The following is a 24,055-nucleotide window of genomic DNA, read 5'->3' on the forward strand; positions in this document are numbered from 1 at the left end:
TCATCAAAAAGTTGTCCAACCGATCCCATTTTTTGAGAGACTGACTTTAGGAAGCAACATAGCATCATAGGAAGTCGTGAGAGCTGAAATTTTGAAACTCCTTAATGCTGGAATTATATATGCTATTTCAGATAGTTCATGGGTAAGTCCAGTGCAAGTTGTACCAAAGAAAGGTGGAATGACGGTAGTGAAAAATGACAATAATGAGTTCATTCCTACAAGAACGGTCACGGGATGACGTGTATGCATGGATTACCGCAAGTTGAATAAAGCAACAAGGAAGGATCATTTTCCGCTTCCATTCATTGATCAAATGTTGGATCGATTGGTTAGGTACTCTTACTATTGCTTTTTAGATGGTTATTCAGGGTATAATCAGATTGCCATAGCTCCTGAAGATCAAGAGAAAACGACATTCACATACCCCTATGGAACGTTTGCTTTTAGGAGGATGCCATTTGGATTGTGCAACGCCCCTGCGACATTTCAACGTTGCATGATGGTTATCTTTTCTGATATGGTGGAAGATATAATGGAAGTTTTCATGGATGACTTTTCAGTTTTTGGTACATCTTTTGATCATTGTTTGCATAACTTAGCTCTTATTTTGCAGAGATGTGAAGATAAAAATCTAGTCCTGAACTGGGAGAAGTGTCATTTCATGGTTTAAGAAGGGATCGTGCTTGGCCATAGAGTGTCATCTAAAGGAATTGAGGTGGATCGAATCAGAATTGTAACCATAGAGAAACTACCACCTCCAAAGAATGTGAAGGGAATCAGAAGTTTTCTGGGACATGCGAGATTTTATAGAAAATTTATCAAGGATTTTTCTAAACTCTCTAAACCTTTATGTAATCTTCTTGAGAAAAATTCTGCATTTGACTTTGATGTTGTTTGTTTGCAGGCCTTTAATGCACTCAAGGAGAAACTAATTTCAGCACCAATTGTGATTGTGCCTGATTGGAGTCAACCTTTTGAAATTATGTGCGATGCAAGTGACTTTGCAATTGGAGCAGTGTTGGGGCAAAGGCGAGATAAGTTGTTTAGAGCCATCTATTATGCAAGCCGGACATTGAATGAAGCTCAATTGAATTATACGACAACTGAGAAGGAGATGCTTGCTGTGGTGTTTGCTTGTGATAAATTTCGGCCTTACCTCATTGGTACAAAGGTGATAGTGTTCACTGATCATGCAGCACTTCGCTATTTGTTTGGCAAGAAGGATGCTAAGCCGAGGCTAATTCGTTGGATCCTCCTTCTTCAAGAATTTGATTTGGAGATTCGAGATAAGAAAGGAAGTGAAAATTTAGCGGCTGACCATCTCTCTCGGTTAAAGCAAGAGGAAGAAAGACCAGATTCAGTGGTCCAAGAGGCATTCCCTGATGAGCAGTTGTTTGCATGTGAGATCAAGCTTCCGTGGTATGCTGATATTGTTAACTACCTAGCTTGTAAAGTTTTACCACCTGATCTTACTTACCATCAACGTAAGAAGTTTTTGCATGATGTGAATTATTATCTTTGGGATGAGCTTTTGTTGTTCAAAAGATGCCCTGATCAAATCATTAGAAGATGTGTGCCAGAAGAAGAGATGCAAGACATCCTCCATCATTGCCATTCCTCATCATATGGAGGACACTTTGGAGCCACCCGTACAGCAGCTAAGGTGATTCAAAGTGGGTTCTTTTGGCCTTCTATTTTTCGTGATAGTTACACTTTGGTGAAAACTTGTGACCGGTGCCAACGTATGAGAAATATTTCAAGGCATCATGAGCTACCACTGAAAGGTATCTTAGAAGTTGAGTTGTTTGATTTTTAGGGAATAGATTTTATGGGGCCTTTTCCTCCTTCTTTTGGTTTTGCTTATATCTTATTAGCAGTTGACTATGTGTTAAAATGGGTGGAAGTAATTGCTACAACAACAAATGATGCAAAGGTAGTGCTCAAATTTCTGTACAAGAATATATTCACAAGATTTGGCACTCCACGAGCTATTATTAGTGATGAAGGGACTCACTTTTGCAACAAGTTGTTTGATAATCTTCTTTTTAAATATGGTGTAAAACACAAGATATCACTTGCTTACCATCCTCAAACTAATGGCCAAGCTGAAATTTCAAATAGAGAAATCAAGAACATCCTTGAAAAGACGGTCAAAACCAATAGAAAGGATTGGGCAAAGAAGCTTGATGATGCTTTGTGGGCATACCGTACAGCCTTTAAAACACCTATCGGGATGTCTCCATACCGATTAGTGTTTGGAAAGGCATGTCATCTTCCTGTGGAGTTGGAGCATAGAGCTTATTGGGCTGTAAAAAAGTTTAACTTTGATTTGAAGGCAGCAGGTGAAAAGTGACTTCTTCAATTGAATGAGATGGAAGAGTTCTGGAATGATGCATATGAAAAATGCAAAGATCTATAAAGAAAGGACGAAGAAGTGGCATGACAAATAGATTCTTAGGCGAGAGTTTGCACCAGGACAACAAGTTTTACTCTTCAATTCACGACTCAAACACTTTCAGGAAAGTTAAAATCAAGATGGACAGGTCCTTATACAATTCATGAAGTTTTATCTTTTGGAGCAGTAGATTTGAAGGACAAGACAGGGAATATTTTCAGAGTTAATGGTCAGAGATTGAAGCATTACTGTGGAGAACAAACGGAGAGGAACTATGCATTTATTCCTCTTGGAGATCCTAATTGATGATGATTGAAAAGTCTGGCTGTAGACTTTAAAACAAGCGCTTATGGGAGGCAACCCATAGATCTATCTTTCATTCTTTCATTAATTTTATTATCTTTATTTATTTAGTTTTAATAATTTGGTTTTTGATGCAGATTTATTTAGCATGAATAAAGAGCTGAAAAAAATTTTAAACTACGGAAGATTCATCATGAAATCAGGGAAGTTCCTTTTATTTCTTCAATCCTTTTTACTTCTGCATTACAATGAGGACATTGTTTAGTTTAAGTTTGGGGGTGTAAACTCCTATAGTCATTTGATCGTTTTGTCTTCTAAGTCTTGGGTTGTTTGATTCTCTTACCAAGCATGCAGTGGAGTAAGATTTAATTCTCTATGATTCTGAAATTTGTGATTGAAAATGGTTTTGAGAAAAATGTTCAAAAATTTCTTTTATGTCAAGTGGAGTTTTGTGGGTACTTTGGTTTAAATCTTTGACCTTGAACATAATTGAGGACATAGTCGTTTTTCTCTTATTCCATTTTGCTTATGAAGAGAAGAAGTTGAATTAATTGAAAGAGGGAAGTTCGATTTTGCTTTGCTCTAGAATCCGTTGATGGGTCCTTGATACGAAATCCTAGTTGAGACCAAATATCAGAGAAATGATCTAGGCATTTCTTTGGCATAACCAAAAAGCTTTCCCAGTCGTCCTAAATATCATGCCATCATTACATGGTGTGTTTCCATAGTCAACCCCCTTGAACCTTCATAAGCCTTTATTTATTCTTTGAACTAAATAAACCATGCCCGCTCTAAGCCTGAAAAACAATGAATCTACTTTTGATAGTTTGAGAAAATACTTTGGTGAAGAGTTACATTTAAAAGAGAAAATTTATTTCATGATGAACTGTATTATATTTGCTCTGATTGATCAAAGAAGAAGAAGAAGAAAGAAGAAGAAAGATAGTAAAAAAAAGAAAAAGAAAAAGAAAAAGAAGTCACTAAGCGGAGTATGTATCACCTCAGATTTTGTTAAAGGAATTGTTGGTATTGCTCCAGTAATTACAGCAACAATAATGCCACAAGTATGAGCATATTGCCAAGAAAGAGCTATGATTTGAATCATGTGGGTATCTCTTTTAATGTTCTTTTCACTAAGTATTTTTCCAGTTTGCTTTTATTTTCCATATCCAGTTCTTTCTTAACCCTCACCCTATGGCCTATCATTACAACCTTATTAAAGACCTTTTGATCTCTGATTTTGGTGTTGACTACATTAGTGGAGAAGATTTCTGAAAATTGGACTTATGGGGTTAAGTTTTAAGAGAATTCTTCTGATTTTGGTTGTTCTACTTTTATCTGAGTTTGCAGGTGGTTTGAGGCTAAATTGACTATAGCACACACACACTCAAGGTCTTAACTTTAAGTTGAAGTAAACACCTAACTCTTGCTTGACAAATTGCAAAATTTTTGATTGATTTTCTTGCTATCTTTGATGTTAAAAGAGTAAGATACTAGTGATGAAATTTAAATTCATAAAAGCTTGGTGAGTGATGATACTTCTCTTTGGGGTCGAGTTGATATTGCCTAAACTATCATTTGCTTTTCTTTTTGTTTGAGGACAAACAAAGTTGTAAGTTTGGGGGTATTTGATGACTTGCAAAATTTCGTATTGCAGATTTACAAGATCGCTCGAGCGGAAGCTTTTAGCCGCTTGAGCGAATTCAGGCAGATTCAAACGCTCGACTGCCGCTCGACAGTGAGCTCGAGCGGGTTGGAGGAAAACAAAGATCGCTCGAGCGGAGGCTTTTGGCCGCTCGAACGAAGTCAGGCAGAGTTGAACGCTCGATGTGCGCTCGACAAGCCGCTCGAGCGAATTTAGGCAGAGTCGAACGCTCGATTCTCGCTCGACACCCCGCTCGAGCGAACATCGTATTTTGACAGATCAAGGGTTTTCCGCCGTCACACCATATAAAAGTGATTTTTCACTCTATGACCGTACCTTTTGACTGGAGAATACTTTTTGAGACAGAAAAACATAGCTAGAAGGATTCAAATCATCTGTTTTGGAGATGGAATTCCATATATTGCACGTACATTGGAATCATACACGAGCACAGACGAGAGAAAAGCATTGAAACATTTCCTTGAGTTTTTGAAGACGAGTTGCGGCTGCGAGGAGTATTTTTTAGCGTTTATTTTCTTCCAATATTCTCAGAACAATTATGGTGAATTCGTTTATGTTGAATTCCCTTTCTAGCATGAGCTAAATTTTATTTATTTTAGGAAAACGATATAACCTAGCTCCGAACTATGCTTGATTGTCTATGCTAATTTAAGGCAATTCTCTCTTTGTTTATCTGATTTATTCTGAGTTTATTGCTTCTAATTAACTGGCCATTGATTAGATGATATTTAATCTTGTGATTTGCTATCAAAAGAGGGAATCATAGGGTAGATCTTGAATATTTCAGCATAGGTAAGTATAGAGATCAAAAGACTTGTATGAACCTATGTAGTAATTAAATCATTAGTCGTATTACTTTCTTGATTATTTAATTTGCATATTCTTGTGTGAATTGATGAATAAGAATAATTTCCAATTGACTATCGAAAGAGGCTGTTGGATGAATTAGATATTTGCTAATGAACAAAAAGAATTAAATTAAATTAGCTGGATGAGAAAAGCATAGTGAATAATTAGGTAAAATCGATTTCCTAGAAGTTTTCTTTCCCATTAATTTAATCTTTGAACGTTAGTTTTATTTCCTTTGTGTATTTCTCTTTGAGTTGATCTTAGTTTAATTTGTAACTACAAAAATCTTAGTGATTCCTCTAAATAAAATCAAGATTATGGAAGGTCTTACGGAAGGTCATCAAGTGTCATCAAAATAAATCATCCATCCTCAAAAGATCTTACGGAAGGTCCCCAGAGTTCCATCCTCTGTTAGACTCAAGAAGACTCCCCTGGTCTTTCGGGGATCCAGTTCTAGTAATCCCAACTCAGCAGCAACCTTCTTTGCCTCTAAAGTAAAGTCTCGGGCTTGCTTAAGATACCTCGACATGAAATTAATATTATCCTTAAACGTCAAGATTTGCTTAGGATCTAGGGACGAAATCTTGACATTTGACTCATTAAGGGTTGGTAAGAGTTTCTTGAGTCACTGAGCTATTCAAGGTCCGCCGACTATACTTCGTTGACCCAGGCGTTACCATCCATTTTAGACACTCTTGAGTGGATAGAGGAGTTCCACTAGGGCAATTCACCATCCTAGCATTTGGGGTCGTGATAAAACTTTAAAAGACTTTTTTTCTTTTGAAAAGTTCACAAAACCCAATGCATATGACATGGATTATGAAACTTTGTGCTTTCATGAGACACATGCAAATGCCAAAACTTTATCATGACCATATAGCAAGTAATCATGCACATCCATGTTCTTATTCATAAATTCTAAGACATTGATTACAAACAAGAGGTGAGCATACAAAACTCCACATACATCATGCAATGGCCGAATCACATCAAACACTATCATGCAAGAGAATTAATTTCATGCCTTCAAAACTTTAATAAAAACAAGCTAACCCCTTCATCTATGGTTATGGCCGAAACCTCCTAGTCTTAAAAACATGTTACATCCATTTTTATGAACTTAGAATATTTTAAAATGATTAACAAAACTTTATCTATAATTTCTCATATATAGCCGAAACTTACAAGGGAGCATGCTTAGGAAAAACAAGCATTTCCTTGAGTTTAATCCTTTAAAAGATTAGAATATGAATATTTTAAACATCATGAAAAAAATGAAACCCTAATCATGGCCTTCCACTTCCTTTTTATAACATAAAATAACAACAATGAACACCATGTATGGCTGAATATATGAATAAGTATATTCATCGAAGAACAATCATTTTCTCGGTTAGCATCTTATAAGAGACTCAATAGTACAAAAACCTTCATAAGTATAGAGAAAATCATGCAAATACGAAACACTAACATGGTCTTTCCTTCCTTACTCATGATATAAGCTAACACAATGACGACTTCAATCATAAGTTGAACATTCATACAATGGATCTGATTATAACATATAGAAGAACACCATTTCATCAAGCAAAATCGTGCAACCAAACAACAAGTAAGTTTACATTGCATATACATAAAATATCAAGTACAAGTTAGAAGTTTACTTACAAAAATCCACAATCGATAAATAAGCAAACTGAAAATATAAATACAAAACCATTAGGTTTGGTTTGTGTAAAACCCTAACCCATGTGTGTATGTGTAAGTTTATGGCATCTAGCCCAAGGAAAAACTTCCAATATTTTGGACCTCCACTCTTCAAATTCGTAACTTTCATCAACTAAAACCCTAAACCCATGTGTGTCTAGGTGTGAGTTCATAAGGAAAACTTCTCAAAATATGAGCTAACTTCTTCTAGCTCAAATGTGTGTGTGTGTGAGGGCATGAGTTCATAATGAACTTGCTAAGAACCAAAACATGCATCTCAAGACCGTGTGTGTGTATGTGAAATGGAAATGTGGTTTTGGCTTCATACCTTCTATGATTCTTTCCTTAGAAGTATCTTCTAGCCTTGTTTTCCCTCAAAATGATATTTGAAAGAGAAGTGAGTAACATGAATAGTGTTTGGATGGTGAGAAAGTGATGGAAAGTGGAGAGAAAGGTGGTGGCTGAATACTTCACAAGAAAATCCTCCAAATGACTAAAAAGATGGGGTTTTCGACACCCCCATCTTTTTACAATACAAAAAGCTTCTTGCACAAGCCAAGCTCATTTGCATGGATGCCAAGTGGCATGTCAACCTAAGCCTCTTCCCCTTCCTTATCATTTGAGTGTGTTGGAAATACAATAGCACTTTTGGACAAGTGGCGTCTCTTCCTCTAAAACCGAAACCCCATTCCATTTTTACCCTTCATCTCGTGTCTTGGTTCAATGAACCTTTTGGCAATTTGGTCTTTTTTCTAACTAAGATCTTCCTCAATCTCTTACATGTTTGCATGTGTGCCAAGTGGCATGTGAAAGTGTGGGTGTGTGCATGGTGGCTGAAATTTCCATCTCTTCCCAAGGAGATCTTCTTCCACCAATGTCTTGGACATTGTGTGATTGATCACAAAATGCACCAAAACCCTTGCCCTAATCGTTCACCTCAAGGGATCATTTCCAAGATTCTTTCTAGAAACCCTAGAAGGTGTGTAGCCCCTTTTCCCAACAAGATCTTGTCTTTCCCAAGAGAACTCTTCACCTTTCCTATTTGCATATATGACACATGGCAAGAACCAAATCACTTCCCTCTATGGTTGCCGTGCATGCACCTTTGTGCTTCCCTCAAATTCCAAATTTTCATGTCCCTTTGTCTTCCTTCTTTGCATGCATGACACATGGAAAAACCAAATCATTTCCCTTAGGGTAGGCGTGTATGCCCTAATTCCATGGGCTTCAAACCTAGATCTTACTACAATGCCGAAATCCACTTAGGCTTGGGCCTTCCTCAATGCCTTATATGCCTTCCAATCCAACCAAATAGTCTCAAAGGATTATTCCTCCTCTCTTGACCCAATTTATCAATACATAATAAAATGAATAAAAGCTTAGCAAAAATATTGGTTGTCACAGATGCCGAACCTACATACAGCATTCTTTCATACGAAACATGTGATGTTGCTCGCCATGATTGTCGCCAGCACCTCAACCTCTACCCACTTGGTGAGGTAGTCTATCGCAACCACAATTAACTTCACTCCCATTTTGCCTTAGGGGAGGGGGCCTACCGGTCGACCCCCCACGGGTGAAGGGGCTAGGGCTAGGTGATCGACGTCAATTCTTCCGACGGGCGATGAGGGACCTTGGAATATTCTTGGCACTTTGTCATCTCCACACATATTCCTTGGCATTCTTTAGGGCACGTGGTTAGTAATACCCTGCATGCATTACTTTACCACTTTTCCTCCAGAGTGGATGCAGCAGATTCCCTCGTGTAATTCTGCTAACACGTATTGGGCCTCCTCGAACAAGATACACCTCAGGAGGGTCTTGGAGTATCCCCTCCGATACAAAATGCCATCAACTATGGTGTATTATGCTGCTTGGTTCCTGATCTTTCTAGCTCCCCACTTGTTGTTGGGTACTTCGTTGGCGTCCAAATATTTGATTCTGTTTGAGGCCCATTTTGGCGCTCATGGCTTGATCTCCATCGCTTCGATCCCCACGACGGATATCTCAACGATCCTAAATATTGTTGGTTCTGGGAGTGGGGCATTATCTTGCCTAGAGGCCGCTCTTGCAAGCCTGTCCACCCTGTAGTTCTTGGCCCTCAGAATTTGTTAAATTTGGAAATACTTGAAGCAAGAGCGCTCGGACTCTATCAGCGTTAGGTACTTTTTTAGCTTCTCGCTCTTTGCCACAAACTCCCCTTAGACTCAGCTAACCACCATCTGGGAGTCGGCTCGTATGTCCTTAGTGAGGACTTTGACTGGGTGGGCTTGGAAATACGAGCAAAGCTTCTGAGTGGTCACTATCAAGGCGAAAGTGAGCCACCTGTAAGGAGATAGATAGGTACAAGATAAGACCTCCCTGCACCTAGGCTGGTTGAGCAATGGAAGGCTAGTGATGTACTTTTTGAGGGCATTGAATGCTTGGTTGCTGTCTTCATCCCAGTTTTGGGCCTTTCATAGCACTTTGAAAAAGGGGATTCATTTATCAGTGGATCTTGACACAAGCGATTGAGGGCCACCACTCAGCCCGCGAGCTTTTAAACATCGTTTATGCTTCGAGGGGCAGGCAAATTGAGCATAGCTCCCACCTTCTTTGAGTTGGCTTCAATTCCTCGCTTTGAAACCATGAAACCTAGGAACTTCCCAGAGCCTATGCCGAAAGCACACTTTGCAGGTTTCAGCTTCATCTGGTATTGCCTCAATACCGTGAAGGCTTCTCAGAGGTCATCCAAGTGCTGCTCTATGTTTCCACTTTTAACCAGCAAGTTGTGCACGTACACTTCCATATTATTCCCAATTTGGTCCTTGAACATGCGGTTGACTAACCATTGGTAGGTGGCCCATGCATTCTTCAACCCAAAAGGCATGGCTAAGTAACAGTATAGCCCCCAATCTGTGATTAACAATTTCTTCTCCTCGTTGTCCGGGTTAATGCAGGTTTGCTTGTACCCGGAGTAGGCGTCCATGAAGCTTAGCATGCAATGAACCGCTGTCGAGTCAACGATCAAGTCGATGCGAGGAAGCGAGAAGCTATCCTTTGGACATGCCTTATTTAGGTCGATAAAATCCATGCACATCCTCCACTTGCTGCTTGGCCTCTTTAACAGCACCACATTGGATAGCCAGTCCTGGTAGTGAGCCTCTTGTATAAATCTTGTCATAAGTAACCAGTTAACCTCTGCAGCAATAGCGGTGTTCTTCTTTGTGTTGAAGCTTCTGCATTTTTGCCTCACCCCCTTGGCCTTGGGGTCCACACTCAAATGATGCTGCATGATCTCTAGGTCAATTCATGTCTTCGTGACTCCTAGTGAATACGTCTTGGTGCTCCACAAGGAGCTGCTGCATATAGTCTTGCATCTCGAGGATCATCCAGGTGCCAATCCTGGTGGTGGCTTATGGATGGCTTGGATCCAGTGAGACCAGCTCTAGCAGCTTGTTTGGCTCCACCTTCCTAAGCGCATGCTTCTCTCCAACCTCGCCGTCTGCTAGGGTGCATTCGAGTGGGGGTGGGATGACGCTCTGCACGTTTTCTCCTTTCCCCACGATGCTGGCTCCCCCTCCAGTCTTACCAGAGCTTGCACACTCATTTGCCACCGCCCTATCTTTCAACCCAGTGGTGGTTCCATCAGGCGCCTCCTTCTCCTTCCCTCGTTGCTGCTCCATTTCTACGACCGTTGCTCCAATGTTTATCAATGTCGTTGCCTTGTTCTGTCCCCAAGTCATCTAAGAACAGTTCCTTGCAGGCATGCGAAAGACATGTAAAGTTTGTAGAGATCACAAACGGCGCTACTGTTAATGTCATGTTTCGCACATTTTTAGGCTGGGCTCTCAGTAATTTGAGTCTTCGATCTTGAGCTTACGAATACAAAGAAAACTCCTTGAGACAGGGTTCGTGGTGGTTGTTGGGAAGTCTTCGATGCCAAAGTCAATCTCGTCCTAGAGTTTAGTACAAGTATATAGAGAGTTTATAGTACCTGAAAATCATCTTATATATCTAATTTCTGGGAATCAATTACCCATTCTCTATGTTAGAGGTACATGTCACTTCAACTATGTCCTTAGTCAGATGTAATAAATTTGGCATGGCTTTATGTTCCATCTGCCTTATAGCAGGTGTGCTACGTCAGATTCCCCTTACCTCCTTATTTGTTATTAGAGGACCAAGGATTTCTCGTGTTTACCGCTCGTCCGTTTGTTCAAACCTTTTAGGGCTAGGTAGCTTAGGGGGGAGCCAAGACAACGCGTCTCTTGTTTTCTTTCTTCTAAGGTCGGGGGCTCTATGGGCCGAGGGGTTGCTTGGCCTGCCTAGGCTCCTCATATTTGGGCCCGCACTCTTGGCCCTAAGGCCCAAGGGGGAAAAATCCCCTTAAAATACCCTTACTACCCTACTACTACTTGTTTCCTACCCAAGCTTATGTGACCTTATTTTTTTCTTCTTCTGTTGTGTCTTATGCCATTGATCTTATATTCTAAATAAAATAAACTAAAATAGCCTTGCAATATTATGACATAATTCACTCCATTTTACTTGAAACGAATGGTATTTTATTTAGTATGAAACAGTGCATTTTAATCATTCCACATCATGTTGTCAAATAAAACACAAAATAATTTAAAAAATCCTTAGTCATTTGTTTTTTAAAGTAGAAATTACTCTGTAATTGACTGTTTTGCAACTCCTTTTCAATGTTGTAATACCCTCTAGTTGGTCCTGACTACCCCTGTTTGACAATTATGCGGACTGATTTCAGTGTTGTGCCATCATTGATGTTAGCCCCATGATATAATGATGCTAGTTTTTACTTACTTTCCAGGTGTCAACAATTTACATATAATTTTTTTTTTTTTCCAAGACATAATATTTGTGGAGTAGCCAGCAATGCAATAAAAAATTACACTTTTGGGAGAAGAGTTAACAATGATAGATAAAAAAGTAAAACCACCAAACCATTGTGCAACGGCATGTGGAAAGAAGAGTCTACTGAAAGAAGTGAGAGTGAGAAAGTGCAGATAAGTTCATCCCAAGTTCAGTGAGTCCATGTAATCTCATGCCTTTTGATCTCTTGAGAAAATGGGAGTACCAATGCGCAGAAAGTTTTGGTTGCCTTTTTAAATCAGGATCATCCAAGTCAACAAAGTATAGGCCATATCCGGATTCCAAGCCATCCAACAACTCGAATAAATCCAACAAGGACCATATAAAATAGCCCTTTGTATTTGATCCATTCCTTCCAAAATAAAAAATAAAAAAATAAATTAAAGAACAATGGGTAAAGAGGAGAAAGAAAGGAACCAAAAAGAGTTAAAAGCAAAAAATTAATGAAATGACACAATTACGTTGATTATTATAAACTAAGTTGTAAAATAGTTGTAGATGTGTATTATTATCCAGTGTGAGGTTTGTGAGGTCTATACACGTACCTCAATGCATCAAGCAAACTCCCAATGTATGCATGCAAATATTCCACCCTTGGCCAGTCTTCCAATGTCAAATTACGTACCATACGGTCACCTACACAGATATGCCATGCCACATTTATTAATTTAGATTGTAACTCTAAGTTGACAGTAAATTGTGCTTACATCGAATAGGTTGGAAATGCTATGACACACTACCACTTGTTCCAACGGTAACCTAAAGGGAAAAAATAAATAAACTCACTCGATCGTGGATATCACGCATTAATCATGGTTTGGGATGAAACCTGATACTCAACGGCAAATAAGAATACTTACTTTAACCATAAAACCACAGCAAAAGATTAATTTCAGTTTACTGTATTCTTTAGTTTTGGTTTTTTAAGGCTTTCACTTAAGATTTTTCAACTTTGCTAGCTTTTTCAAGGGGTTTAATTGTCATTTTACATACTCCCCATTATAAAATAGCTAAAGTTTGTGAAGAGCAATTTGACGAGAGATATCTAAGATGGCTTTTATACCGTGGGAAGTGGTTTGAAAAAGGATTAGGTCCCAGAAATTAATTCAGTATTTTTTTTAATTAGATTTAATAAATAATTTTTTGTCATTATATAGTTTGTCTATTTTATTTTTCCATTTACGTATATCTATAAAACAATATAAAAAGAAAAAACATCTAAACCCTGTTCAGTGGATGTCTTAACATATTGGTGTAAGGAGAGAGAGAGAGAGAGAGAGAGAGAGAGAGAGACCATTTTCATGGATGTAAACAGGAGGGTTGCCATAAACTCTCTTGATATACTCCAGCAGTTCTTGCAGGCCCCAGGCTACAATTGGAAACTGTGTAAAACAATATGGTTACTAACTATGTAGTACTGAACAATTACATAATTAGTAAAAGAGCTCTATAATTTTTTGTTTAAAGGCTTACCTCAAATCTGGATGTATCATTTCCGAAGCCTGCAACAAGAATTTAAAACAAAAAATAAAAAATAAAATATATAGTGAGCTGAACATTTTGTAGAGCACTGTAAAGAAACTTTCAGAATCAACCACGGATTAGCACAGCTCACTTGGTAAGCTCACTCATGCCGAGAAAAAAGAATTGCATTCTATGTAAAGAAAAATTATTATATATTCCTGGGATACTCCCATCTTATCGCAGCATACCATATAATTAAAATTCAAGCATCAATTTTTATTGACATATCATCCTGTGATAGGATGGGAATATCACGGGTATCCATACTAGAGAAGTGCCTAATCATTACTCCTAGTGAAGCTAGTCTCAATCCTGCATCTAGTATAATCTGTATATATTAACAACATACTTGAAAGTTCTACCGCCATGTCTGTATGAAAATCTCTCTCTTTGATTTTCAGGCTACTGGAGCTGTCCTTGGCATACAAAGTTGAGTAATGGTTCACTCCAAGGAAGTCAAATGAACCCTTGATCCAAATGGATTCAGCAGTGGTGAAGACCGGCATTCTTGAGCCCACATTCTTTCTCATGGCATCGGGATATTCTCCAAACACCAAAGGATCTACAATCCTACAGTCAAAATGACAAACATATATATGACGCTAAAAACCAAAATTATAAGTTTAGAGTCAGCTCTCTACAATACACAATACACTTATGAAAGGGAATGACAGAAGACACCGGATAATGCATGAACCGCGTTTAGCTTTCTTACCAGCCAAAGAAGAAGTCCTTGGCTCTTTGAGCGGCAATTTTATCGTCTAAGCTGTTTGTAAGAGGAACGAACCAATAACCAAGGACATTGATCCCTATAAATCCCTGCTGCTTCTCCTGCAGGGACCAAAGTTTCTCTAGATCAATAACATATATGCAATTAAGCTGATGGCCGAAATATATAGGTATATTTAGTTATTTATTTTATCATTAATAATGACAAAACAAAAGACAGATGGAGTTAATTAAATCATGTAAATAAGCTTGAGAAGAATCATTTGGCTTTTAGTTGACGAGATTAACACATACATACAATAATTTCTCTTTGCTTGACATGGATAAAAAAGGGGCCATGTCCAGTACATATATAATATGAACAGCTTAATTCATAATAATACCTGATACATGTTCTTGTACAATCTAGCAGCGGATGCATGTGCCAACAATATATGATGAGCTGCCAAGTATGGTTCTGTTGAGGAGTTGCCTCTAGAACAGTTTAGCCCAAATCGAGATGGTGATGAACATCTCTGAGGAGGTAAAATACCAGCATCGTAACCTCCCATTACAAACACATTGGCCTCGTTAAAAGTAGTCCAATATGGAACCCTGTCACCAAATTTCCTGAAGCACACATCCGCATATGCTTCAAAGTCTTCCCTGCATTCACATCTGGATTATTCAGTACTCACATTCTTTGCTTTGTTTGGTGCTTTGTGCAGCAACGTACTCTGCACCAATATTATTTTTTCTTTTTCCTTTTGCATGTCATCATAAAGTATATTTTGCACCCTTAAACTATTATGGATTTTGCATTTTGCTCACAAAACTAATATTTTCCACCTTCTATTAACATCCCAACTTCAAGATTGTGTCATTTCATCTTCTTTTCATTTAATTAGCTGTTAGAATTTATCGAGGGAGCAAAGGTTACAATGTGTCAAGTTTTAGTTATTTGGAATGTAAAGAGCAAAATCTTAAATATGTAAAAAGTGAAAATGATCAACTTTTCCTTTTTTATTCTTTTGTTATAAATAGTCAGTGAATATATAAAAAATTTGAGGTCCAAAAACAGGGGGTGGGGACTAACACATATCCCACCACAACAAATCCAGTGCAAATGATAAAAATTAAAATAATGAGAAATGATACTAATAAATTGGTTCAGACCCATGTTCATTCACTTATAAGGCTAGAAGAAACGTGTTTGTAATGAATCCCAATTGGTGGACTAGGACTATCATATTGGTTTCAAAGGATAACAAATGATTGTCCCAGGCATATAACGACTTATTTTCTAAGCTCACACCACCTAAAAGCTGTATTACTGTTGTAAATGCATTTAATTCATTTTTGATAAGCAACATATTTCGACTTTGGTGCTTTGCAATTGGGAGAGCATCAGCCTTAGCACTTTGCAATTAAGCACGCTTTTACTGATCACACTACGGGTGAGGCGACAACATGACTACTACATACATCTTCAGCAAAAGAAATACATCCTGTGTATTTCGACTGTCTATTTTTTTTTATTCTACTAATAAAAATTCTTTTACGCATCAAAACAAGAATTTAGAGGGAGGGAAAAATCGGGTTATGGTTAGGAGGTTTTTTTCACTGCATGGGCAAGAGAGAAATTATTTATTTTAAGTTGCCTATATATGTGAAAATAAGTTGATTAAGAAGATAAGATTTGAGAATCATACACACTCTTTCGGCTAATCCATCCTCCATACTCGTCTTCCAGTGTTTGAGGAAGATCATTGTGGTGTAACGTAACATGTGGTTGTATTCCTGCTTAATCATAAAATGAACAATCTTAGAAATACTAATTTTTATCTACTCATACAAATTTTCTTTTTTGAAAAAATAAATCACTAAAATCATATATATACATATATATATATATATATATGATGGAAATTGGCTTCAACCATGACTGATTAGTTCATTGATGAGATTGTTGTAATACTGTAAACCCTTTGGATTGATAGTTCCTCTTCCATCTGAAAGAAAGAACATTCACAATCAGAAATGACTTATTTCTTGTATGCATGCTTACCAGTATTGATGAGTCCATGAGAGTAGTTGCGTGATCATACTTGGTAAAAGCCTAGACCAAGATATGGAAAACCTGTAAGCTTCTAACCCTGTGTCCCCCATAAGCTGGACATCCTCCTGCAATAGTTAAATTTGTTGTAAGCATATTCATACATGTGTCCCCCTAGAGTTTTATAAAACTTGTTGTGGGTGAGATAGAAACGTGCGTAAAGTGAGTTTTACTACATTTCTTATTGCACGTTTGAGTCTCCCGATTAACACTAAATGCCCATTAATACACGTGATGTGAGATCCAATTTTGTGTTCATCTCTCTCTCTAGATTCTTGGGTTTTATACATGTTTTGGTAAAGATGGTTTTGATCTCCAGTTCTCTACTTTTTCATCTAAAATGAAAAATTTTTCCCAACTTCTTCCCAAAAAGACAACACATATCATCTCAACTTATTTTACTTTTCCATTATAAGTATATTTTTTTTATCAGTAATTTTCCATTATAAGTATATTATTTATTACTAGTATAAAAAGCATATCAATGTTTTTAAAAAAAAAAGGAAAGAAAAAAAGAGAGGCAGCCTCAAAATCACAGCGACCACCAACGGCAGATTTAGAAATTGATCTTTGGGGGGCGAATTACTGTTAAAATATTAAAAATTTTTGTACACATTTTCAGATGTAGGTTGTAATATATATATATATATATATATAAATAAATATAATAAAAAATATAATAAACATAATTTGAAGTAAAAAAAATATTATCAGTATATGTATCAGTTAGAGATTTATGATGTAAAATAACTAAAGCTCGATAAGAGTTGAAGAAAAATGTAAAGAACGAACGTGAAAAGAAAAGTAGTGTAAGAAAGATAAAGTATCAATAGATAAGAAAAAGTTTGAAGGAGGCCAAAGAAGAATAGACGTACACAATCAATAAAAATGCAAAACCAGGTTTTCTGGTCCCGCCCCTGCTTGTAAGAAAGGGTAATTTTGTAGACTGACCTTATATTTATGATATCCATCACATGCTGTGTCTCCAGTGGCCCCATGCATATTCCCTGAAATGAGTTGGGCAATTAAATCGATCCTAATTATTATTATTCTCGAATAATGAAATTTCTGATTAACTTGTTCCGATCGAAATCGATTCCTTCTTTTTTTAAAAAAAAAAAAAAAAAAAAAAAGAAAAACTGACCTGCTTTAGCGAAAGTATCCCATATGCTAGGAGTCCTCCCATCTTGGTTTGCAGCACCTTCAACCTGTCGCAAAAGAGTTGTTAGAAAAAGTGAGAGAAATCGTACAATTATTTTGGCGGAATAGATGCCTTTGATCGTTCATTACAATTACTAAAACAAAATCAAAACAGAATGCTTAAACAATCAAAACAGACGAAAAAAAATGGTAAAAGGTAACCTGATAAGCTGAGGTCGAAGCCCCAAACACGAAACCAGGAGGAAAGTCATCTCTGCTAAATTTATCAGCACTCAAAACCAGTACTGCTAGATTCGTCAGCAAAACTAGTAGCCTCAACATTTTGATCCGGTACTACTTACTGTTCAGTCACTCATAGTAAGATAAGCGAAAAGGATAAGAGAGGAGCGCTTTTTTCCTTTAATAACAGTTTTAACAATGGCCTCACAATAATTATCCTCTAATTCCCTAACCAACGACCTTTTAAGGCTACGATTGTAATATGGAAACATCTAGCTCATCTGAGTTAATTTTAAATTTAAATTTAGTCCAACGTCTAAAAAAACATAATTTTTAAATCATTAAATATTATTTAATTTAAGACCTCTTTACATATAAAACCTACATTTATTTTCAATTCAAAACTTATTTACATATGAGATCCATAATCTTTTTCAACTTCTTATAAATATATTTTAATTCATTTTAATATCTAAATATATCTAAATTCATCTTAAGTAAACTCTACAAAATTCACTTCACTATTTCTCAACTTACTTGAAATGGATATTTGGTATCCACATACCCATTATTATGAAAGCCCAATTGATTTTGCAGGTTCAAAAAGTTAGCTCTTATAACCTGATAGGCACTTCAACAAATTTCTATCATATCTTCCATATCCAAAATATATTTGCAAAGACTCCAAAACCAAACATAAAATTCCTCTAATATAATTAACTAAACGTATCAATCCATTGACTCCTCGATACTATAATTCAAATAAAATAAATCAACTACTCCACATGTCTCTATTAGCATAATGAACTGAAATAATACATAAGTCTTCATAATCATCTTAACAAACTAAAATCAAATTACTTAATAAATAAATCTTCCAACAGCACTCGTATTCCAAGCTTCTCAACCACGATTATCAACTATTCCAGCCACATACTCTATTACTCATCAACTGTATCATCAAAGTCATCTAAAAAATATTATGGAGATAAGGGAGTAAATTATCAACAACTCAATAAATAAAGAAACTATACTGGTATATAAACATGAGCATTTATAACATTCAAAATACAAAATAAAACTTTTTCTTTCATAATGCAGAAACAAATCTTATTACAGAACATCATATCGAAACTTTTTAGAAATTAAACTTTTTCTAAAAACAAAATCCTTTGGCATTTCCAATCTGAAACATCATATTCATATCATCTCATAGCATCACATCGGGACAAATACCATGTTTAACCCCTGTGGTAGGGTTACAAACCACCATTATACCCATGGTTAGGCCGTATACCATGTTTCTCCCTCATGGTAGGGTTATAAACCACCAATATACTTGTGGCTGGGCTGCATTCTAAGTTTCACCCCTGCGGTAGGGTTATAAATCATCATTATATCCATGGTTGGGCCTTAACAGAAGCAGAACAGACATATCATTAGAAACAGATCATATTCAGATGCAAAATTAGAAACTCATACCAAAGTTTTTGAGCTTTCACATTATATCAGAACATAATATTGTGTACCTTCAGATCATTTTATATATTCAACAAAACAAAAACAAGTATCTTCATTTTAACCACAACAAACTTTTAGATTTCATGAATTAGAACGTCTTTATTGAATCAAAGCAACATGTAAAAAAAAAAAAATTGTTTCGCTCTTTTCTCTATTCAAAAAATAAAACGCACAAAATTAGCTTATGTCTACACAGTCATGATAGAAAATACTTGCTCATATATAGAATTTATACATATGTAGAACAAACACCTGAGGTCGTTTTTAGATTTCTTTTAAAAACCAAACATGCATATTTTCAAAGGTTACCTCATTTTTATTTCTTTTGTACAAAACTAGTATAGGAATCTTGCTTATCTCAACCTTTGTAACGTGTTAACTTAGTCTTGAGTTTGACCTCTAAGTGTTTCACCTCCCAAATCAAAAAATATTTATTGAATTTTAATGATCGAAAATCACCACCACTAATTCTCTTGATTATTGTCCGTACATAAATAAGTCAATCAAAGCAGTCATGTAATCCACTTACACGTCAAGTTAATATTCCTATTCCTTAGTTAACCAACTTATTCTTGACATGTCACCAAAGTCAAATATTCACGAATAAATACAATACCCATTTCAAACAACCTCTAAGTTATTCATTAACTCCCAAAAGCAACTTATAACAGTTCAACTAAATCACTCCTCCACTCCAATCTGCCATATATTTATACACACTACCTTATCTCAACAGAACAACCACTTAAGGACTCAAACAACCAACAATATTAACCCGACCAGCAATATACAAGAGAAACAACCCATTTATAGATCCTACTATTTAAACATAACCCAATAAAATTTTCAGCAACTTCCAGCCCCAACAATTCCAAATCCATCCAACATTCCCATCAAAATTTCTTGTAATTCACTGATTTATTCATGATTACCAAAATAGCACAAAACTTTACTCGACGAGTATAACAGAATTTTCTAAGCTTTATGGGATAAAAGAGAGCGAGGGCTTACCTTGGTTCACTAGAAAATCTGGGATATTGATGGCAACGAGGAAATTTGCAACAATGAGGATATCGTACGACTATGCAAAAAAATCAGCAAGGATGAAAAATAAGTAAATGAATAAAAATCAAAGATGACTATAATTAAAATCAAATACTAATATTTCTGGTGGTTAAGTGAACACCAAGAGAAAAAAGGAATTTGAAGTTCAAAGAGAGAGAGTTACCGTTGCATAAGAAATTCATGCCGATGAGAATGTTTAACAACGAGACCAACCAAAGAAACCCACAGACAGATCCAAAGATGCACTGGCATACATGTGAACACTTAGATTTTCGAAATAGAGAAAAACCCACAAAGAGAGAAGGAGCATGGTGGGAGTGATAAGATCTTACCACCGTTCGGTAGAGCCCAAAGACACCAAATTTGGAGAGAAAGACCACCAAAAATTGCAGTAAAAAGCAGTTGCAAGAAGAAGGTGAAAGTGAGAGATAGAGTCTGTTATGGGCATTTGAAAATGAGAAAACCCCATGGAGATAACTAGTAGAGGAAGTGGGAGTAGATCTCGAGGATGAGAGCTAAGGAATAACGGATGAGAAGGAGCAGTTCTTGGTGAAGGGAACTGAAAAGAAAAGGCATAACTGAACTATGTTGTTTGAAGCTCAGAAGTTAGGCCATTCGTGGGCTAGGCCTTAGGCCCGAGTATTACACCAATAGTTGAGTACAAATCCAAGAATGAGTCTTATTGATACACATTGAAGATAATGGATAATGCCTTGACTGATCAGGAATGAGCTCACTCTAATTATATGGAGAGTTTTCAAGATATTTTTAGAGGTTGGTAATCTTCACCACGCCATGCTTCTATAAACAACACCTAAAGGTAACTCATTGACATTTATTCATACATTTTACTTGAGATCACTTCTCTAACTTAGGCATCGAAGTTCCACTGGGTATACTGTGCCACCCTCTTATTATGTTGCAAGTATTCGTGAAGTTGGTGGTGTGAAACTCATCCTTAACAATGGCACCACAGTGAAAATCTAGGCGAAGGCATACTCCCAAATTGTGGTAAACCAAGTCATCGGAGCATACTCCATGAAAGGGGAAAAATTGAAACAATATTTGAACCGCGTATGGGAGATCTGCAACCAGCTGACTTACTTCAACCTAAAACAGACCCCAAGGAAGACAACACCATAGTAGATAGAGTAGCCAAAGCCGCCTCTATAAAAGAAGAAGTGAATCTCCCATGGGAGGTACACAGAAGGGTAATAGAGATTCCAACAATCGAAATAAAAGGGAACCAACTAGCACCAACAAAGCCAGAATGGGCCAAGGCAAATCTCAAAATATTTAGACTTAGGCAAAAAGAGGAGCAGTACGTCCTAGCCGAGATACATAAGGGCGTTTGTGGGAATGATTCAGGTGGGAAAGCTTTGGGGAGGAAAGCACTTCGAGCTGGCTATTATTGGCCCAACGCCCTCCGAGACGCCAAGCAATTTGCCAAAAAATAAATCAAGTGCCAGATCTACTCCTTTATCCCTTATTGGCCCCTAGAGAAGCTATTCTCTATTACAGCCCCTTGCCCATTTGCCTTGTGGTGAGTTGATTAGTCTGCCCTTTCCTGCTAGGAAAGGGGGGGCATGAAGCACCTTATAGTAGCCGTGGACTATTTTACAAAGTGGGTAGAGGTGGAACCTCTAGCAACCATAACTGCGAAGGCCGTCACCAAGTTCCTGTGGAAGAATATAATTTGCTGATTTGGGATCCCTCACAATATAATATCAGACAATGGAAAACATTTTGACTTAGAGCATTACAAGGAATGGTGTAAGGAGCTGGGAATCCAAGTTAAGTACTCATCACCTGAGCACCCAAAAGCCAATGGCCAGGCGGAGTTGACAAATAAATCTTTACTTGGGATCTTAGGATCTTAAAGAAGAAGCTAACAGAAAAGAAAGGAGAGTGGATAATAGAGCTCCTAGGAGTATTATGGGCATACAGGAAAATAGTAAAGACTGTAACAGGCAAGACACCATTTACATTGGCTTTTAGAAGCAAATCAAGTCGCGCTAGTGGAAATAGGTATTCCAACACACACCCGCCATTTTAATCAAGTAGAGAATGACAAAGCATTGAAGGAGCACCTTGAACTTCTAGAAGAAAAGAGAGAAGAAGCTGAGATCCAAAATGTCCTCCACAAAAGGTGGACAGGACACTACTTCAATAAGCGGGTCAAACCCAAATCCTTCAAAGTTGGCGACTTGGTTCTCAAGGAAACAAGAGTGACAACACAAGATGAAGGAAAGCTTGAGCTGCGTTGGGAAGGGCCGTACATAGTGATAGCCAACAACTGACTGGGGTCATACCGCCTTAAAGACAACCAAGGAAAAGAGTTGCATCACTCTTGGAATGCTGAGCACTTGAAGAAATTCTACCCTTAATTGCTCTTCGTTTTTTTTCTACTATGTATTCAATAAGGAAAAGATCAATAAAGGCAAGTGATTGTCCAGTTTGTGTGCCTATGAATCCCATACTTAGCCACCAAAGTCTAGTTAAAGACTCGTGGTGCAGCCAAAAGAGTGTGGAGGTCAAAAGGACCCACGACTCGCATACCTAGCCACCAAAGTCGACTCAAAGACTTGTGGTGCAACCAAAAGGGCATGGAGATCGAAAGACGTCATGACTCCCATAGTTAGCCACCAAAGTTGAGTCAAAGACTTGCAGTGTAACCAAATGGGTATGGAGATCAAAAGACCTTGCGACTCCTATACTTAACTGCAAGGAGGTGACGTACATACAAAGTATAGATTCAATCGAACATGAAGATTGTTCGATTAAAACAAGGCACCATTAGCAAAATATCATAGCATATCAATGCCAATTTGTCCAACATGGTTTCAAAGGAATATACGAGTCTTGGTTACAAAAATCCAAATTGATATAACTAGTTCAGAAACAAACACAAAAGTTAAAATTATCATGAAGTAGGAGTTGGCAAAGGTTGTAAGGATGTTGAAGGTGGTGGCAAGTTCGAGAAGGCATCAAGCATGATCTTGTGCCCCAAGGAGTCGAAAAATTGGATTGTATCACCATTGGGCTTGAAATCATCTAGCTTTAAACGCTTCAGATTAGTTCGAGGGTGGGCCAACATATGAGCTCGTAGGCGAGCCACCCCAGCCCCATACCAGTACCCAAAGGCACGATCCCTCACACTTATGGCAGAGGCCAATTGTGGATGCAAGAGTACCACCTCACTCCTCGAAGTAGTCAATTCGCTTCTAACTCATGCAGTCGGTTCTTCTGCTCCCTCACCTTCTTATCCAAATTTATCAAGACCTATTTTTGTTTATCTTGACGGGTGTTGAGAGCTGTTGGGTGCTAAACTCCCTCTGAGCTGGATCATGAGACAGCTTAGCTTGTGATAGCTAGTGCCTGAGCATGCTCAGAACAGTGTTGCTCAGTAGCCACCAACTGCTGCTGGGAGGATTCCAACTCCTCCGTGGCGCCATGCAGTTGCGCGTGAGCTAAATCGCGCTTAGATTCTGCCAATCATTGAGTGAAGCCTTGCTTGGCATTAAGGGACCCAACATGGAGTAATTGCTCTCTAAGATTTGATGCCTTATCATGGAGGATATCGAGTTCACCTTTCAGAGAGCAAATGTGCCCATCAGCTTGCTCGAGGTAAGACTCCACCTTAGTCTTCTCAGTTAGTAGTTGAGAAATCTCTCGTTTGGCATAGCAGGCAAACTTTTGCTACTCTTGAACTTCAAAATCTAGATTGGCACAATTGTTAATGATCCAGGCTACCGATCTATCCACACCCTGTAAGATACAACAATAAGTTAAGGCGTGCACATACAAGCAAAAGAGTAGAGGGATGACAACATAGTAAACAAAGTTGTACTGGAGTCAAGAAGTCTTTCAGGCAGCGTGAAATCTCCATCATGCCCCCATCCTAGGAAAGGGAACTCACATGAGAAGGGCCCTCAGCCCCCTT

At 37.6% G+C, this 24,055-nt stretch overlaps 1 protein-coding gene across 3 annotated transcripts in view; it reads right to left on the reverse strand.

The window, feature by feature from the left end:
• Positions 1-17,728, reverse strand: part of LOC122313343 (beta-glucosidase 11-like) — a 100,933-nt gene extending 83,205 nt beyond the window's left edge. The window contains exons 1-13 of one of the 3 annotated variants that reach the window (XM_043128283.1): positions 17,509-17,726; positions 17,291-17,354; positions 17,098-17,153; positions 16,139-16,214; positions 15,971-16,042; positions 15,743-15,830; positions 14,435-14,696; positions 14,038-14,153; positions 13,672-13,892; positions 13,272-13,300; positions 13,093-13,180; positions 12,344-12,434; positions 11,784-12,150 (exon numbers count right to left, since the gene is read on the reverse strand). In XM_043128283.1, the coding sequence (XP_042984217.1) occupies positions 11,901-12,150; positions 12,344-12,434; positions 13,093-13,180; positions 13,272-13,300; positions 13,672-13,892; positions 14,038-14,153; positions 14,435-14,696; positions 15,743-15,830; positions 15,971-16,042; positions 16,139-16,214; positions 17,098-17,153; positions 17,291-17,354; positions 17,509-17,628 (1,533 nt within the window). In that variant the 5' untranslated portion in view covers positions 17,629-17,726 and the 3' untranslated portion in view covers positions 11,784-11,900. Of the gene's footprint in view, positions 1-11,783; positions 12,151-12,343; positions 12,435-12,519; positions 12,558-13,092; positions 13,181-13,271; positions 13,301-13,671; positions 13,893-14,037; positions 14,154-14,434; positions 14,697-15,742; positions 15,831-15,970; positions 16,043-16,138; positions 16,215-17,097; positions 17,154-17,290; positions 17,355-17,508 lie in introns of those variants that run through there. The other 2 variants (XM_043128307.1, XM_043128292.1) reach the window with 2 other exon arrangements.
• Positions 17,729-24,055: the final 6,327 nt, after the last annotated feature.

The sequence above is a fragment of the Carya illinoinensis genome, chromosome 1 (assembly GCF_018687715.1).
Source record: "Carya illinoinensis cultivar Pawnee chromosome 1, C.illinoinensisPawnee_v1, whole genome shotgun sequence".
Classification (NCBI taxonomy): domain Eukaryota; kingdom Viridiplantae; phylum Streptophyta; class Magnoliopsida; order Fagales; family Juglandaceae; genus Carya; species Carya illinoinensis.